Here is an 18,029-nt window from a genome sequence, read left to right as displayed (position 1 = left end):
AAACTTAGAAGTTTTTTTGAATTCTTTAAATGCTAAATTACTTGCCAAATTTCGTTTACAAAATATTCCCATGTATTCCCAATAAACAGAGCCTTCGTTCGGTGACTTGATTTTCTTTTTTCTCATCTTAAATATAAATCACGATATCTTTGACATTATGAACTAACGAGATATAAATACATAATAACATTGATGACTAACTCGTGTAAGACGTAACTTATGATAGGTGTGTTTTTAGCTGATCTTTACAAACATATTACGTATACGTAGCGTATGTACTATTCTGATTAGCCGATCATCTTGTTTCAAGCATGATTGCCGTTCTCTGTGGTTTTTGTGTCAGCCGGTGGGTTTTGATTGCCATCCTGCGACGGCATGGTGAGCGAAACTGTGCCCTTATCCGTGTGCTTTATGTGCTCCATTTCGATATCCGAGCAGTTCTCGAGTGCTGAGTCCATTGAGGTGACGGTCATGTCCACGGCCTTATCGCTAGTGTTTGTCGACAGCAGGGGTTTCTCCACAGCCGGCTTGTCATCGGCATCCTCATCTCGAGTGGGCGGCACAAAGCTATTGCTATTGATGTCCTCGATGGCCTTGCGCAACTGTTGAATAAATCATGGGTTATAAGCTATAATCTTAAATCTTTAATTCAAGTAAACTTACTTCTTTCAGTCCCACCACGCCCACCAGCCTTCCGATCTTGGTCACATAGGCGTGGTTAATGCCCACCATCGAGAACAGCGAGTGAACCTTGAGTATGGAGGTGCGTTCCACCAGCTGGAAGGGCGAGGGATCTATGTGCACATTGGCCTTTTGCAGATCGATGGGCTTCAGCATCTCCTCGAGCTCCCATTGCTTTTGATCCTCTGGCGACATGTCGATGACACGTTCCCTGGGCTATAAATAAATCATAATAATATAATTATTAACCGGATTAAAAATTATCTATATTTAATATTAAATAAAATATTTTTTACACATACCAACTGCACAGACTTTGGCTTTTGAACGGTCTTGTTTGATTAAATGAAGATAGTAAATATAGGAAAGAAACCGTTTTTATTAGATTAATGAGTAAATGGTAATTAATGAATTAGTAAAATGATATTTCCTATAATTTTACCTACCTCCACATCTGGTTCATCCACATCCTCTATAGAGTATCCCATTTCATTTGGTTCTTTTATCTCATATTTCGTTCTAGTTGGCGAACCATTTACCCCAACCTCATTGGCAAACCTTATTTTCGTGCACTTTTTTGTTGTTTTCGGGGATCTATTTATGTCTGCAACCTTATTTGTTTTGAATTTAATGCTCGGCGATTGGCTTGAATTATCCCCACTAGTTGATAATGCTATTTCCGTGCTATCCTTTTCGGCAGGCTTTATTGATAATATTTAAATGTTCCGGTTAAAAAGTAAGACTTTGTTTGATTTTCATTTTAAATGGCTTACTTTTTTAGCAGTACTCTAGTTCTAGCTTCTCTTGATCCTATTTGTATAGCGATATTTAAGATATACTACCGAAATGTCAGTTTTTAAGTCTTACCAATGTTTTTGCTTCCGTTGAAATAGGGTTTACTTGCTTGCAGATATTAAAGTGGGTTAAACACACAACTCACAAGAGAATGATTATAATGATTTAATGATGAAAGGGTGATTTACTTACCAGCATAATTTGATCGGTTACAAAATCCCAATTAGTTTGTGCAGACTTGAAAGTAGACATTCCATCTCCCGGTTAACTTAAGTAACGGTTACCCCAAGAGCCAATTCTAACCTTAAAAATAATATTAATCCACTTACCAGCTGAACCTTTTTGGAAACACCCGGAGTGCTGGGAGTTCGGGGAACCTCCACCTCGTTGTGGCTGGCGGCGGGGGAGAGGGAACCCGTCTCCGGATCCGGCTGGACATCCTGGAGCGTGGTGGATTTCTTGAAGATGGCCTCGAAGGCCGAGCGAATGCGAAACTCGGAGTTCCCGGTGATGGTGGTATATGGCGTAATGCTGGGACTATGGGCCATGGGCTGGGCATAGGTCTTGAGGTTAAAGGAGTTGGTTTTCTTCAGGATCGATTTCCTGGGAGCCAGCGATCCGTGCATCGTTTCCGCCCTCTTCTTGGGCGGCAGCATCTCATCGTTGGCTATCTGCCGCAGACTCAGGATATCGGGAGCGGGAAGCACCTCGAATCGCGATGGTCGCCGCATCTTTAGCTCCACCTCCTGCTTCTTCTTCTCCTCCTCCAGGGCCCGCTCCTGGGCCTCCTTTTGCCACTTTTGGGCCACCTCCATTCGCTTCTCGCGTCCAATGTGCTTCTCGATCATTTTGATCAACTCATATCGCTGCACTGAACCCAGAAGGATCATATTATCCGGACTGTCCACCAGCGGCAACGATCGCAGCGTCTTGTTCAGCTTGAGCACCTCTTTGAGCTTCTGATAGGAGATGCCATGCCATATGTACTTCACATCCCGCACCATAAAGTCCTCCACGAATATGCTATACATCCCCGAACTGGAGGGCAGCAGATCGGGCAGGTACGGCAGCTTCTTAATCAAAATAATACTGTCGTATATCGACGGTTGGAGTAGCGCCGCCACGGCATTGGCCACCAGAACGGCAATCATGACCGGAACCACATGGGTAATTTGGCCAGTCATCTCGAAAATAATTACAGCAACCGAAACCGTGTGAGTTACGGATCCCGAGAAGGCAGCTGCTCCGACGACGGCATAGCCACCGGGCATAATGGGTGACAATCTGCCGCCATAACGAACGCCATGGGGAAATGTCACGGCCATAAACTCACCCACCAGACGACCAAATCCGGCGCCGATCTTGAAAACCGGAATAAACATGCCCGAGGGAACTGGTATCGTGGAGGCGATAATGGAGAACATAAACTGTAATGCAGAAGATATATTACTTTGGTCAGTAACTGTTATTATTAAGAGATTTCCACACTCACCGTAAACAAGGTGTAGATTACGAGATTTCCAAACACACTCGTATAGCTGGTCATCCAGTGGGTCACCACAGCCGCCTGCTCCACGGTTAGATCATCGCGTGACCAGGTGAAATTGCTGAAGAGCTGCGTCACCTGCTCGTGGGTGCTCAGTTCGCCGGCCAGGAATTGGCCAGTGCCCAGGGGAAACGATATGCTGGAGACCAACAGGGCCAGAAATCCCGGGTACAAAAAGCGACTAAAAAATAGGAAATTAATAGAATTAATAAAATATTTGATAATATAATATGTTCTTAAGAACTTACTTCTTTTGTAGGAACTTGTTCATTCTTTTGTTAGATCTCATAAACAGGACATATCGCCGATGGACCCAAACGTAAGAGGCGCCTCCCAATCCGCAGACGAGACTGAAAAGAAAGAAATAATTTTTATTAAATAAATTTAAAAAAATATAAATAAACAAAATAAAAAAAATAAATTTAAAAAAAAACATATAAAAAAATAATAAAAACATTATAAAATAAAATTAATAAAAAAATATACAAAAATAAATAAAAATAAATAAATAAAAAAAATAAATAAATAAAAAAATAAATAAATAAAATATGAAATATATACAATAAATAAATTAAAATTAAATAAAAAAATACAAGAAAGAAAAAAAAATTTAAAAAAAAAATATAAAAAATAAAAAAATAAATAAATTACCCAATCAAGGCGAAGACAAACAGCTCCTGGGGATCGAAGGGAAACTCGGTGGTGAAGTTCGTGAGGAACAAAGCTCGAACGGTGTCGGCGTTTTGGAACCAAACGGCCAGCAGTCGGAAGACAGTGGCGCCACAAACGGCGGCGAAGAAGCCGCGCCAGTAGTTGCGCACCGCAAAGTAGGTGGTGGTGACCTCAATGCTGAAGAGCACACCTGAGGAAGAGCAAGGTTAAAGGTCAGGATCCCAAAGAACAATAGAAGATACTTACCCCCCACGGGAGCTGCAAAACAGGCGCCCACACCAACGGCACAGGCAGCGGCCAACATTTCCGAGTTTCGCGACTCATTCTCATATATGCCTTGGAATGATGTGACAAGTTTACTTAATAATTGTGCTACAATACTTGCTATATGTACGAAAGGACCCTAGGGAAATACACGGAGATACCAGTTACAGATACAAATGCGGATTCTTTTTTTTTTGTATTGATTTTCCAAATTGCACTTGATTTTTGGCCGCCTCGACGGCGGTGTGCATGCAGTGTGAGATCAATTCTTATACTTACTTCCTTTCCTAATGGCATACCGCTGCCCAGAGTTGCCGTTAAACCAATTACCTTGGCCACTAGTGTCTTAAATGTGAGATACTCTTTCAATTGAACGCCGCGCAGTATGGTCTTCATTTCGGGTATACCGGAACCTAGACACAGTTTTAGTTATGTTTATAGATTTGCATTGATCATACTCGCAGTTATTTAGAGGTTACATCTATTGTTAGTGGTTAGTGTGCAGAGATAGCAGAATTGCTGGGAGTGTTTAGTGGTTTCGAGTATATAACATGTAGACACAATGGGTTCACAGATTGGAGGTGCCAAGAGTGCTTGGAGTGGGCAGCTGCCGAGAGTGCAGTGGTACTATGAGTACTTTAGAATATTAAATATTAAATACAAGAGAGAGAGAGAGAGTTCTGCTTAAAACCCTAAAAGTTCTTTGAGAGGTTGCAGTTGGGAAGAAGTCATAATTCCCTGGCCCTAAACAACCATAGAAGTAAAGTAAGTAAGCACAAAATTCATACAATTTCTACAATTTTGGAAAACCGATGAAAGAGTGTGTCAATTAATTTACTCAAGCAGATTACTTTTAATAAAACTCCACTACACTTGGTTAGACTAAGGAAAAGACAGTTATTAACAGGAAGTTATAGATGATAATGGTATGATTTAGATGTATGATATCCCAGACGCTTACCTATACTTTGCGGTGCGATGAGATGGACAAAGCCGGCTGAGAATAATATCAAACAGACCGGCAGTGAGACCCATGCTATGTATTGAACAAAAGGCTGTGACGTCAGATCGCGATATAGCCAAATTCGCGCTAGAGAAATATATAGATTTAGGTATAGAACAATGGGTACTAAAAACGGTCTAGAGAATCGATCTATTACCGTTTGTACATATGGATATGCCCTTGTCCATGATGAATGAGAGCAGCGCCATTATGATGCCCAGTAGCGCCAGGAAGACCCAATCCTCGCCCAGCCGGGCCACCGTATGCCTCCAGATCCATGATGACACCTTCTTCGCCCTCGTCGAGTGTTTGCCTAACAGTTCCTGAAAATATTTCCCAGCACTGCTGCTTTATAAACTGATACGTTCAAAGAGATCTTAAAAATACGTTCCACACTTGGGGCTACAACTCAACATTTTTTTGGTAAATTCCTTTGCATACCTTAAATATTTAGTTTTCTCATTTAGTTTGCATTTTGAATAAATCACAAGACCATTATTAACATTGTATTTTACGGTAATGAGTGAGTAAGTATGCGATGCTTTAAAGATTCTATTAAATTTTACCTTATTCCTTTGTTTATCTTCCTGCTTTCGTCGCTTTTCGAGTATTTTGAGCTTTCTGGCTTCATCCTTGGCAAATTCTCCTAGATCTTTGGTATAACGACCATACATCTGTGAAGAGAAATGGCAAATTAATCAAGTCCGAAGCTTTAATAAAAAAATCATTAAAATCATAATAATGTGTGTTTGTTTTCTAATTATAATTATGGTATACAAGTGCATGTTTTCAAAACCAAACAAAGAAGCTTTTCGGGGCTACCTGTGTTGAAAACAAACAATTACATTTGCCTTGAGCATTCTAGACAAATGGCAAGAGAAAAAGAACTGATGACAGAGTAGGAAGTGCACAGACAGTTGCACTTGGCAAAAAAACCTACCTACAAGATACATGAATGAAAAAGTATAATATTTGATGTCTTTTTAATATATTAAAAAATGTATTCCAGATTTTAATCATACTTGATTTAGACATTTTTTTCAGAAAAGTAAAAGTTTCCAAAGTAATCAAGAATTTACCGGTGAAAGAATGCTACCTTTCGACTAAAGAATTTGAAAAGTCCAACAGCTGCAAACATTCGTGTACAAATTTTTGTATTGTTTCGACGCTTTTACATACGTCATTATTTGGGTCACGAAAATGTTTGAGAAAGTGAAAATCAAGATTAATTTCGGCATAAGTGAAATTTTATAAATTCCGATGCAGAAACTTATTTATTTGTGAATTGAAGGGCAGACCTCAGGGTGATTTTCTTTCTGTGTTTGCTTTGAGGGTCAATGCAAGAGGTTGTTCGCTGCAGACAAGGAAAATAAAATAAATAGAATGTATGAATAAGTGTGGGCACTAAACGCCCCGTAAAAATTATATACGAACAATGGGTTTTCCTAGACAACTGGGCTCTAATAAAATCTTAATTTATCTTTATTTATTTCATCATATTTAAACTTTGATTCACAAAAAAAATGTTTTTAGGATGTTAACTTTTTGTTAGAAATTTCATTTAAATATTTTTCATTTTTATTTAATAAAATTTTCAAAATTCTGTCTAAGTTATTCTGATATCCTCTTTCAATTTTTAAATGGGGAATGGAGGCGCGAATTTTTTAAGATGGGCCAACTTAATATCCTTTTTAAATTTTAAATGGTAATGGAGCCGCGAATTTGGTGCTTTGGGGTCCTTCTTTCTATGACCATGGCTCGCGGGCCACTCACATAGTAGAAAGCCTCGATTTCGATCTCGATCTGGTTCTTGTCATCGCCGGGCGGATCGATCTCGATGCTCTGCTTGCGGTGCTGCTCCTTCTGCTTGGCAATGACCTCATCCCAGCGCTGGCGGACGGGCGTGGAGGCTGTGGATGCGGATGAGGAGGTGGACTTGTGGGAGCGCTCCTCCTTGCGCTGATAGTCCTCGCGATTGATCAGCAGCTCCGGCTCGAAGGCGTATTCGCGAATGTACTCATCCTGGTGCGAGTGGCTGTTGTTAAACATGAAGCAAGCGATGCACACGAACAAGGTCCCGGTACTCAAAATCACGATCAATACACGATCGTAATCAAATTCAAATCAGTATTCACAGTCACAGTCAGAATCAGAATCAAAATCAGAATCACACGGATCTGGGTGGCGGCCTTTGACATGCCAGCGGCTGTTGGTTAAATATTTGTGTCGCATCTTGTTTTGCCAATTATTTTTAGTTTTTCTCGGTTATCTCTCGCGGTTGCAGTACAAGAGTTTTGTCGAATCGAATCGAAACGAATAAAATCTCACTGCCAGACGTAATTAGAGGTGGACGCCACTGCCCTTGAGCCTCGTCGTCTCGGAAACACGGCGATTGTAAAATGCATTGCCATTTATTTTTAACCTTTTACACTGGGTCGGTTTACGGCTATGCCGTTCATATAAATTTGATTTATCGCTACCGAAAACCCATCACTTTCCTATATATATTTTCCTATAATTATTTGCACTTTTTAATGATTTCCATTATCTATTGATTTTTGATCTCGATTCTCGGTCGGCCGACTACCGTCGAGCGTTCTTGTATTGGCCTAAACTTTTTTGAAACTAAACTGACTTGTCGAGCTTTCGGCGCTCTGTGTGGAAAATTATTGAAATTTCTTTTGGCTAGACGCTGCGCGAGGGTAGCACGCTGTGCCGATATTAAAAAACGGCCAATAGGAAAATGAAAAAATGGCCAAGAGATATTGTATAAGAGTGTGTAAACAAAATATGAATCTTTAAATTTGTTTTCCAGTTCTGCTCGTTTCGGCAATCAAAGCAAATTCCTTTGGTATTTCGAAATGGTTCATAAACTTAATTGCACGATAATGGATTATCAATTTAAGATGTTTTCTTGAAACAATCTATTATACATGTGTGTGATTTAAGTGCTTGGGAGTTTTCAATATAGTATAGTATACTATACTTAGATAATTCTTACCCACAAGTTCCTATAATACGGTCACTCTTTTTCACCACCCTACTACCTTTAGCAATGGAATATTTGTTGCCTTCTTTTAAATATAATAAACACTTTTCGTTATAATCCGATTAAAAATAGCTAATGTCTTTGCTTGTTTTGTCATTCGTACACTGTTTTTGCATTGCTTTTACAAAGGCCCAGATGCGAATAGAAGTGGAAAAATCGCCAGAGGCAACTGGCAACTAGGAAAAGCGGCGAGCAAAAGCTTGGAAAACCATTCAGAAATCATAAAAAGTTTTTTGTTTTGATCGATGTTTTCACGGCAGATGTGCGAAACGGTTGTGACGGAAAACGAGCAAATAAAACAGTGCAGACACTCGAACATTTCAACAATGTTAAATTTTAAAATAATAAACAATCGTAAAATAGTAAAAGCCCACAGTGCGTATGATTGATTTTTTATATGGTCGCAGTGATTTTTCAAATGGGCTCCTTTTCCATTTGACAGCTTGTAAAAATAAAACACATATGTAATTCAAATATTTTACGGCTGCCTCTACGTGAGAAATGATAAAAATTTGAACGCTCTTTGCGTCATCAAAAAGGGGTAATAATAATAAGAAAGTCGGATAATCAGACTTATTGGCAGTATAATCACGACAATTCGCAGACGTTTGTATATTTGTACACATCGATACAGACGCGGTTGGAAATGTACTTTAAAAGTTGGATAATGTACAATTTAATGTCGTAATAAAATGAAATTGAATAAAATTGGAAATTTAAGGGTTTTAATGGATATAAAACTTGATATTATATTATGATACAAGTTAAAAAACTACTCGATATGGTTGAAAGATTAATTTGTTAAAATAATTTTTAAAATTCTATTATTTATTTCTAACAAAATGCCTATTTTTTTAACCGTAGTTGTATTTTGCGTATAGAAAACGTATGCAAGTACTTAGGACAGATATACAGATAAGAATTGTTTGCCTTGAGTTACCAAACAAAATATTGGATTTCCTAATAGCCTTTAAATTCAGATCCCCTGAAATACCTGATCTATATGCTTACAAGAGTATCGATGTATCCGATGGGATCATCCTCGTCCGAGGAGTCCGAATCCCGGGCATTTTCAGCTGGCGGCGGACACGGATAAAAAGCGTGCGACTTGATCTTCGGCTGCCGCTGCACGTGACGCAGCTCCTCCTCCATGGACATGGCACTGTTCCGCCGCTTGCGCAACTGGCAAATGAACTTCTCGAAGTCCGCCCACTCCGAGTCCACCAGCTCGACGTTCTCCTCGCCAAACTCTTCATCGTGAATGATTCGCTCGACTTTCTGATTACTCCGATCGCGATTACGATCGCGTTGCCGATCGCCGAAATAAACCATACTGCTGTTGTCAGTTCGAATGGGTTTTTAATGGGTTTATATGGTCGCAAGCGTAAGCAGTTGTTCAACGCGATCGATGGCGCACTATCAAAGATGGGACCGATACGGTTTCGTCACATCCATGGCACAGATAACGCTCATTTCCCGTATTTGAACTCGAATATGTTTAAATATATATATCTGTATAAGATATAATTCCAGCTGCGTGTGAGCCGAGCAGTGTCTTAAATCCAACTGAATAGTGCCATGAGGATAGACCGCTTCGGTCCCGCTTAAACTCAAGATTCCATTAAATTTAGTACACAGACACCGACGCACTCGTCTGGTCATCCAGCAGTCTCAAGTTTGTGGACGCCCGACGCCAGAATATACAGTTCTCATGCACGAGTATCTCATGCACAACCAGTCACTCTCGAGCGGTCAAAGTTTGCGTGTAAACATCAATAGAATTTCATAAATTTAATAATCTGTGGTCTGGTCAACGGCAAAAAAGTGAAAATGCCAAGCGCTTGGATGACACGAAGTGCGGTGCACAGTGGGTTGGCTCTGATTTTCCGGGATTTATAAATGATTCTCCTTGAAGGTATATTTCTTAATTGATTTTCATCATTAATTTTTAAGGGAGTACCTTCATAATATCATTTCTAGATAATGTAAGCTTATAATATTCTTTAGCAATTTTCAGTACTTCCCAACCCACTGTGTCGGATCACTTAAGCCGCATAAATTGCGATTACTTGCTTTAATAGTCTCAATGTGTAGACTAGGCATTGGGTCACATGTCTTCGAGCATCTGTTGGATTTATCACATTTAAGTGTACCGGTTCTTTTAGTTCGTCTGCACTATTTTTGATTTCATTATTGTCTTAGTCTCAGTCAATCTACAATTCTACCCCTAATTTGCGATAATGGTAACCCTAAATAGGTATAGATTGTTAGTCGGGGTGTAAACAGAGCACTCAGAGCCCATAATCTTGAACTTTCATAACTTTCATGAAAATTGATATAGGAATAAACATTTAAGAGAGGCCAATTTAAAAAGAGAGTGAAAGCTTTATCACGTTCTGTCGCCCGCTGTTAGATATCGCCGCACTGCTTGACCCATTAAGCAGTGTAGGACAAAAATCGAGCATTATGTTTCTGTTAAGTTAAATAAGTTAAGGTTAAGAAGTCCTTTAAGTCCTTCAGGTGATTGAAAGTAAGGCTACTATATTTTCAAGAACTAGTCTCATACAAAAAATGATTTAATTAGTTCAAGAAATTAAGAGTTATTTTAAGAATGTTTTATAAAACCGTGAAATATATATTTGTATTTGTTAGCGTACCAAAAGCTTTAAGATTCAACCTTAACATGTTCACTATACCAATGGAATCCCGATGTATTATACCCTAATTTTAATGTATTAAAACCTCAAACTGATCTTTAGATAAGTGGTTGTATTATATTGCCATAATGCCTTTATTCATTTGGTGAATTTCGCCATAAATATAATCACAAATTTCAGTAGGAATGTTGAACAATAAAAATTCCAAGAAATGTGAACTTTGTGTCATACTCCAAAGAATTATCTTTTTTACTATAATTATTCCTAAATTTAAGTTCTTTCCTGGCACACGGAGTTACAGAGATTTGTGGATGATATGATAATTTACTTACTTTTTTGTGAAGCGACATTTTCGAACTCATATGATAGAAATTAGCAAGCTTGCGATAAAACAAAGTGATCTTGGCTAAAACTGTGTGGCGACTGGAGAGCCAGCATCTCAAACGGTGCTAGAAACACCTTCCGAGCCGCAAAAACCGCGATAAGGGTCCAAATAACAACAAAAACACCACCAGAAGCACGGTGAAAAATTTTAAGGATGGGGTACAAAAGCCACCGAACTTAATTAAAAATTGAATGAAATCTTTGAATAAATATCGTGCTTGGCGTCTACATAGGTATATATTCTCGTATCCATGGGGAAAAGATAAACACGAAGCGCGTGAACGCAAATACCATGCTATAAAGAAATATAATTTTAGCAAATTACTTTATTACCCGGGAAAGAAAACATATCTCTATGGCCTATTAAAAATAAAATATTATAAAGCCAAAATCAACAAACAAAGGCCAATTTAAGAGGGACTTATTTCTTTGGCAATCCTGAAACGGTTAACTAAATAAAGGTGATTGCTGATAACGTTTCGATTTTGATGGATGGTCCAATATAGCGCCGATAAGAACCCGTCAAATCCAAGTGGATAATACTTCCTTTTGGGCAATCAGGCAATCAATCGATCAGCAATTCATAACCTAAAGTTACCCCTTAGACAAATACTATACATTTCTTTCCATCTCTGATCTCTAATTACACGTTTGAGTACTTTTAAATTACCCCTGTCAAAAGATAAGATCACCTATTTAAACGGTATTCAGGATTTTAGTTAAGTTAAACATATGGGGGTACATTGTTAAATCCGTTGTCTACATTCATTGTTGCAATTATCTCAAGGTGCTAATTACAGTGTCTCAGCAAGTTTGAAATGAAATTGGTTTGCGTTGGATTTTTCTGGAGTATGGAAAAACCTCATCAATAAACATTTAGACAGAGACTACATTTAAATAATTGAGATTACATCTTTTGTCTGACTCGTGGGAGCTTTGAATCTTCCCAACATTACACAAAATGCTCACACATTATCCTCAAGCTCAATATAATCTCATTCATATGTTGAGCAACATGTGTCAGAGCACATGACAAAAATTAAAAAAAATATATAAGCAAATAAAATAAAAACAAGCAAATAGTCACATGTTAATCACATGAGCGGAAAAAGTAAAACAAGAAACATGTGTGTAAAGGCGTATCGAACTTAATTATACCCTCACGAAAAATCTCATTGTCAAAGAATTTTATATTTTATAGAAGATTTTTTAGAAAGAGATTGTTTTCTATAATAAACACTCTGTATTATACTATTACAATATAAGTAATCTACCCTATATAAATCAAGTATAAGAGTATTAAGAGATCAGTGGGTGATCTAAGAATTTAAGTTAATCAACTTGGCTGCTGGCGGGGAACTAATACAATTATAATCGAGTAATCCCCCTTGTCTATAACACCAACTGTGACAAGGTTGGAATTGCCAAATCTAAGCGCCATACCGACGTGTTTATGTAAATAAAAATACAGTAGACGGCAATTTATTATCAACTCGGGATTTCCAGCCAACCAATTACGATAAAAAAAATTAATAACAAACAAGTTGGATCGTTGTAGGCGTTCTAATGCAAACAATTGTGGGCTTTAAATAGATAAATGTATTTTCCTATTAGCACGGGTATTTACGGCTCTGTTAATAATCGAATATTTATTTTTCTCTTTTTGGTAGAACATTTGTTTGGGTGTTACCCCACTTAATAGATTAGCTTTCGGGCGCTACTTTCGGAAATTGCCACGATAATATACACCGAACTTTATGCTCATGAATCCGATTGACATTGTAAAACAATCAATCAATTCTCGATCAATAAAATTGTCGTGATAACTGGTAAATTTTCACGCCACCCCCAATAAACTTCGAGTATATGGACTTAATTTATAACTCGCGAAGGCAAGTGGTATGAATCACAGTAAATTTGAATAGGTGGTGGAAATAATTGTATTTATATTTTTAAATATGGGTATTACTAGACCATTTTTTTTGTTAATTATTCTTACATTTTTTAAAGTATCTACAAATATATTTCTTTCTTTCCACAGAATGATCAAAATTTAATACCTTTGGGTTCTACAATTGAAAAGGGAAAATTGCGGAAATATGTTTATGATTGAAATTGCCTTTGATCATCCAGAAATTAAACAGTATTGACAACCTAATGCGTCTAACCGCAAACAAACATGTCAATAGAAAAGTGAATTTAAAACCTCGATACGATATGGAATGACGTATGCTTATACTGAGATTGAATGAAAATGATAGCCACCTTAAGTGAAATTTACCAGTTATATAATCTTGAATGACAATATAATGAATGTAATAATAATGACAATTGAGATTCTCTTTAATGGCTTTTAATATCCATTGTACATTACGCTTTATTTATAAAATTGATCTTGAACTTAACATCGGAATGGGATTTTTATGAATAACATTGAAGAGATGTAGGTTAACTTATTTTATTCAAACCAATTGATTTATATTTTAAAATATTTAGGAAAATTTAAAATGACTAAGATGCTTTTTTGAAAATAATAATAATAATTTTATTTTTAATTTTAATTCAGTTTTTAATAGAAGTTAGCCACCAAAAAATATCCACTAAAATAATACATTTTGCACCTTTTTTTTCATGACCCACCTCCCCTTAATTTCACTCACCAGTGTGTGGTGGTAGCCCAGACCGCCCTCCTCCTCGTCTCCATCCGGCAGAGGACTCCTGTCATGATGGTGGTGGCCCAGCGAGGAGGCATTGGAGTAGGTGCGCAGGGGCATCAGCCGGGCTGAGGGGCTCTGGGGCGACGGAGCGATGAGCAGCTGGCCTCCGTTTCTGGTCGCCTTCATCTTGGGACGGTAGTGATGTGCGACTCGGAAGTGAAATTTCTCGGCGATGGCAGACAATGCAAATGCAGACTGCTCAGGAATGGCATTCGTCACTTGTGCATACGGGGACTTATGAAAGCAAATTCCTTGGGCTCATTTGTGCATTAAATTCAATTAGCTCCGCACCACGACGAAGTCACAAGACCGACTTCCTTTCAGTGGAGGAGTGGAGTTGATCCGCCGATGTGGCTGCGTCCAAAGATTATTTATGAATATTCTGCTGTTTTTCTACCAGCTGCCGGCGGACTGCGAAACTGCCTGGGAAACTGCTACTGCTACTGCTACTGCTACTTCTGCTACTGATACTGAATCCGATTTCGATTCGCGGCGTTATCTGTGAGATCACTGTTTTACTTTGGTGTCTACTCCGTTGGCCGAATCCGGCTGGCGATAAGGCAGTGGTGCTTAAGAGGTTTATACGTGTTCCGAACGGACATCTCAAGTGGCACACTTAAGTGTGTGAAGGCTTAATTAACACCGGCAAAAGCGACGACCCCGAAAATGAAAGGCAGTTCGGGAAGATGTATTACAGTTTAATTATCTCCTTATCAAAGTGAGTGTTGCCATGGAGTGTCGGCAATCTGCAAAGAGAATAAATATAAAATATAAACAATAATAATGGAATTGAGAGTGGTATTGTATCAGCTAATGAATTTAGCATGGGAGCATGTGTGCCTAACGAGCTGTGCAAGCATCTCAACTGATAAGTGGCGCAAAAATGGCCAGAATACGATAATAACAGGTGTAGAACAGGTGTACAACAATAGCGGTTAATTCAAAGCAACACGATATAGTAGTTCCTAACTTTTATTTCAATTTTAAATGATTTATTTATTTGTAATATATGATCTGCAAACCCGTGACACATTAAATACCATTGATAAGAAAATAAAATCAGTTATTACATTTAATCTCATCGATAGTGGAATAAAATGTATACCAAACCTATAATCTGGTTCCATCTATTCGGTGGAACTTCAATGTTTGTTTTGATTTGCTCGGTCCTCCTACTGAACGCTAGACCTCACCTATATAGCCGCCTTATCATCGGGGCAACCTGACACCAAATACCACATATATAGTAGCAATGTGCAGGAGCCATTCTAGCGTAAAGTGGATTATGGCGGAATAATTTATGATGGTATTATTTTCTTTAAACGCCAAGCTCCTGTGACCAACTTTAAAAACTCAAAGATTTATTACATTATTTTAATCTTTTGTCACTATTATGACGCCTATTTTGGCAAATTTATGGGCTTGCGAATTCGTATTGCTTGGACGATCGTCTCATTGGGATTTCAGAAGGGATGGGGGCCCTTAAAGCTCCAATAGCAAGTAAAAAGTGGATTTATCAGGCTGCGAACACAGATTTTTGCTTTTACTTATCAAGCGAAAAACATTTAAATAATTTTACATATTCATTTGGTTATTTTCCCTGCTTTTATTTCGCTCTATATTGATCTGCTAAAAACCAGATGATATTCATGACGAATTTAAATGGGTCTCAAATTATTTAATAGCTTTGTGATTTTTAAATTCGATTTCTTTCACCAATTAGGGCTATGAATTTGCTTCGAGAGCTTTTTTAATGCGGTAAGTGCTCGGAATTCCTGGGGAACACTTGTAAGAGGAAGTGATTCCAGCACACTTTTTTACTGAATTTCTAAACACACATTTCAATAATGCTCCACATAGCTGAAATACTTTAATAATGGCAAATCTGAGTCAGGCCATTACGGCACGGATTTCGCAAAGCACTTGAAAAATATATAAACATGAGTGCACATATTTGTTCTAGCAGATAAGAGGAAACCCTATACTCTTTATGGGGAAGACAAATCTTGTTAAAAGCGGAATGGGACAGCGACCCAGAATTGCCTGCTCGAGTTTTTGGAATACCTTTTGAATGGGGTTTTAAGCCAGGCCCTTAACTTAATCTTCAGAGAATTACCATTTATAAGTACACACACTTTAGATATATAATTGCATTGCGATCCCCTGTTGCTGTGGCCTAAAAATATATCACGGAAAATATTATTAAAAGTCCGTGCACAAAAAACTCAAAGCTTGCCAAAAATATACTAAAATGATTTTTGCAAACACAACAAAGGCCGAAGTAATCCGCCAAACAACAGAATTTGTTGTAGAGCATTTTGTACCATATAATTATATTTCGTTGGTCACCTCATATCACCGAAATATTCCGCATTTTGGGGGATCTACAGACAAACGAGTATATCTGTTGTTGGGGCCTGTAAAAGTTTTTTGTGGCAATATTTGCATACAGTTATATATCTTGGCTGTAGTAACACGGGCTTATGTACTCGTTATAAAATCAATTAAAAAAGCGACGCAAAGATGCAAAACAAAAACGTCACGACTGAGAATCAGTATCAGAATAATGAGAAATGAGAACACAGAGACCGCCGCTTTTCGCTTTTCGCCTTTCGCGCTCCACCTGCTCACACCTGTGGCGCGTGTTTGGCTGCCTTAGTTATTGTTGTTACGATCGAGGTGGTTTCAATACCCAAGTGGAAGAACCTGGGATTGATTGCAGTCACTCACTTTGGTTCGGATCTTTGGGATCTGATGTCTACCAACCAGTCTACTCGAATCGAACCGAATCGCGTATCACAGTATCGCAGACGAAACAATTAGCATGGTATCGCCGGAATCGGAATAATATATTGTATTGTATATTGGAGAATTATTATTGGAGAGCTGCTACCGATGTCAACGCGACCGCTTCGCGCTCTGGCATTGACTGGCGTCGCCGTCGTCGTCGTCGTCGGTCGCCACTGCTCATTCTCGCTGAATCTGAATAGGTGGTGTTGGTTTGGAGCCACTACTGCTGCTTATCACCCGCAGTCGCGGTCTCGGCCAAGATTAATGACGTCTATATAGTTACAGTATTTCCATATTCGCTCGCTCTCCCACCGATCAGCTGACTAATATTGTGAATATACTGGGTAGTAGTACCCTGTTTAGATTATCCCCCAAAGCGATTTCCTTAATTTGCTTGAAAAATTAGCCTTTCGTTCGGCACGCTAACCCTACAAAAAAAAAAATACAAAAAAGAGAGTGGAAACGGGAGCTCCTCGTTGCGATTCCGATTCGAAGCGCTTATCTAAAACTAGCTCTTTATGGGCCGAAATAAAAATCTGAGTGACTGAGACCTCTAGATTTGACTTTCGGCGCGTTTATGAATGGGATTTGTGGAGTGTTATAAAAAGTCTTTAAGATGGGGGTACTCCTTAAACTTTGTCCACCCCCAAATAAATTACGATTAAATATCTCTTGAAAATATAATAAACCTCTGGATTTTTTGCAAACAAAAATAAAAGAACGTGTGGCAGAAAGTCCTTGGCATATTTTGAAAGTTTCTAGAATATGAGACACTTTTCTGGTAATTCCGTGTCATTAAATGGATTTTCCTACCAATCTGCATATTAACCCACTTAAAGATGTCTAGCCATTTCTATGAAACCGCAGATCAGGGGAATTTTTTCGTATTTACAAAAAATTAAACTCGTCTGACTTGTTCTTGTTATTCCCTGTAATCCGAAAATTCTACTTCCATTAAGCCGGCATCTGTTCGCTTGTTGCGTAAAATTAAAATCTGCCTCGCAATAAACAAATCACCGAGCGTGGTTGATCCATTAGCACCTTGTATATATTTGTGGAAGCGACTATAGAAGGGTGAAAATTATGACGGGAATGTATGAAAATACACAGGTACATTTCAAATAGAAATTTATGAATAGAAGCGATAAAATACAATACAATAAGTCAATAATATTTGCCAGTGCTCTCAGATTTCTATTTAATAAGCTGGTCGAAAAACAATTATTAAACCTGGCAAAAAAGCGAACCCTTTTTGCTCGAAGAGTTACCCAATTATGGCTGGAATTGTTTTATTTGTATGACGAATTGACAGTTTCTTTTTTTTTACCGACACGCGCATCAAGGCCTATCAAATAGATACAAGTGATTAGCATGATATCATTCCTGTATCTTAAATGGAAAAAGGCCATAATTAAGTAAATATTTATCGCAAAAAAGAAAAGCTGTGTCACAGCGCCTGTCAAAAAAACTG

At 38.3% G+C, this 18,029-nt stretch overlaps 1 protein-coding gene across 11 annotated transcripts; it reads right to left on the bottom strand.

Moving 5' to 3' along the window:
* Positions 1-97: 97 nt before the first annotated feature.
* Positions 98-17,072, bottom strand: ClC-a (chloride channel protein 2). 11 transcript variants are annotated; one of them, XM_017153439.3, is made up of 16 exons: positions 9,022-9,903; positions 5,528-5,635; positions 5,119-5,284; positions 4,920-5,048; positions 4,238-4,371; positions 3,941-4,097; positions 3,674-3,884; positions 3,271-3,372; positions 2,969-3,203; positions 1,806-2,903; positions 1,669-1,713; positions 1,549-1,584; positions 1,128-1,382; positions 984-1,013; positions 664-897; positions 98-602 (listed from the first exon to the last, which is right to left on the bottom strand). In XM_017153439.3, the coding sequence occupies exons 1-16, from the start codon at positions 9,340-9,342 to the stop codon at positions 306-308; spliced, it is 3,558 nt and encodes a 1,185-aa protein (XP_017008928.2). In that variant the 5' UTR covers positions 9,343-9,903; the 3' UTR covers positions 98-305. The 11 variants fall into 11 exon arrangements, 10 of the variants coding, with proteins under 10 accessions (XP_017008928.2, XP_017009002.2, XP_044251670.1 ...); XM_017153513.3 differs by lacking the exon at positions 9,022-9,903 and adding an exon at positions 6,735-7,387; XM_044395735.2 differs by lacking the exons at positions 984-1,013; positions 1,128-1,382; positions 1,549-1,584; positions 1,669-1,713; positions 9,022-9,903 and adding exons at positions 13,712-14,514; positions 16,499-17,039.
* Positions 17,073-18,029: the final 957 nt, after the last annotated feature.

Source organism: Drosophila takahashii, chromosome 3R (genome assembly GCF_030179915.1).
Source record: "Drosophila takahashii strain IR98-3 E-12201 chromosome 3R, DtakHiC1v2, whole genome shotgun sequence".
Taxonomy (NCBI): Eukaryota; Metazoa; Arthropoda; class Insecta; order Diptera; family Drosophilidae; genus Drosophila; species Drosophila takahashii.
Note: the sequence above shows the minus strand (reverse complement) of the source record. Positions and strands in the feature narration are given on the sequence as shown.

What these genes read in the sequence shown, in the direction of transcription:
- ClC-a (XM_017153439.3), bottom strand. Translation starts at nt 9,342, where the DNA reads ATGGTTTATTTCGGCGATCGGCAACGCGATCGTAATCGCGATCGGAGT. An exon ending in TCGGATACATCGATACTCTT is followed by an intron (nt 5,636 to 9,021) that starts GTAAGCATATAG and finishes TTCTCTTCACAG; the next exon opens with ATGTATGGTCGTTATACCAA. An exon ending in AGCCAAAGTCTGTGCAGTTG is followed by an intron (nt 898 to 983) that starts GTATGTGTAAAA and finishes ATTTATTTATAG; the next exon opens with CCCAGGGAACGTGTCATCGA.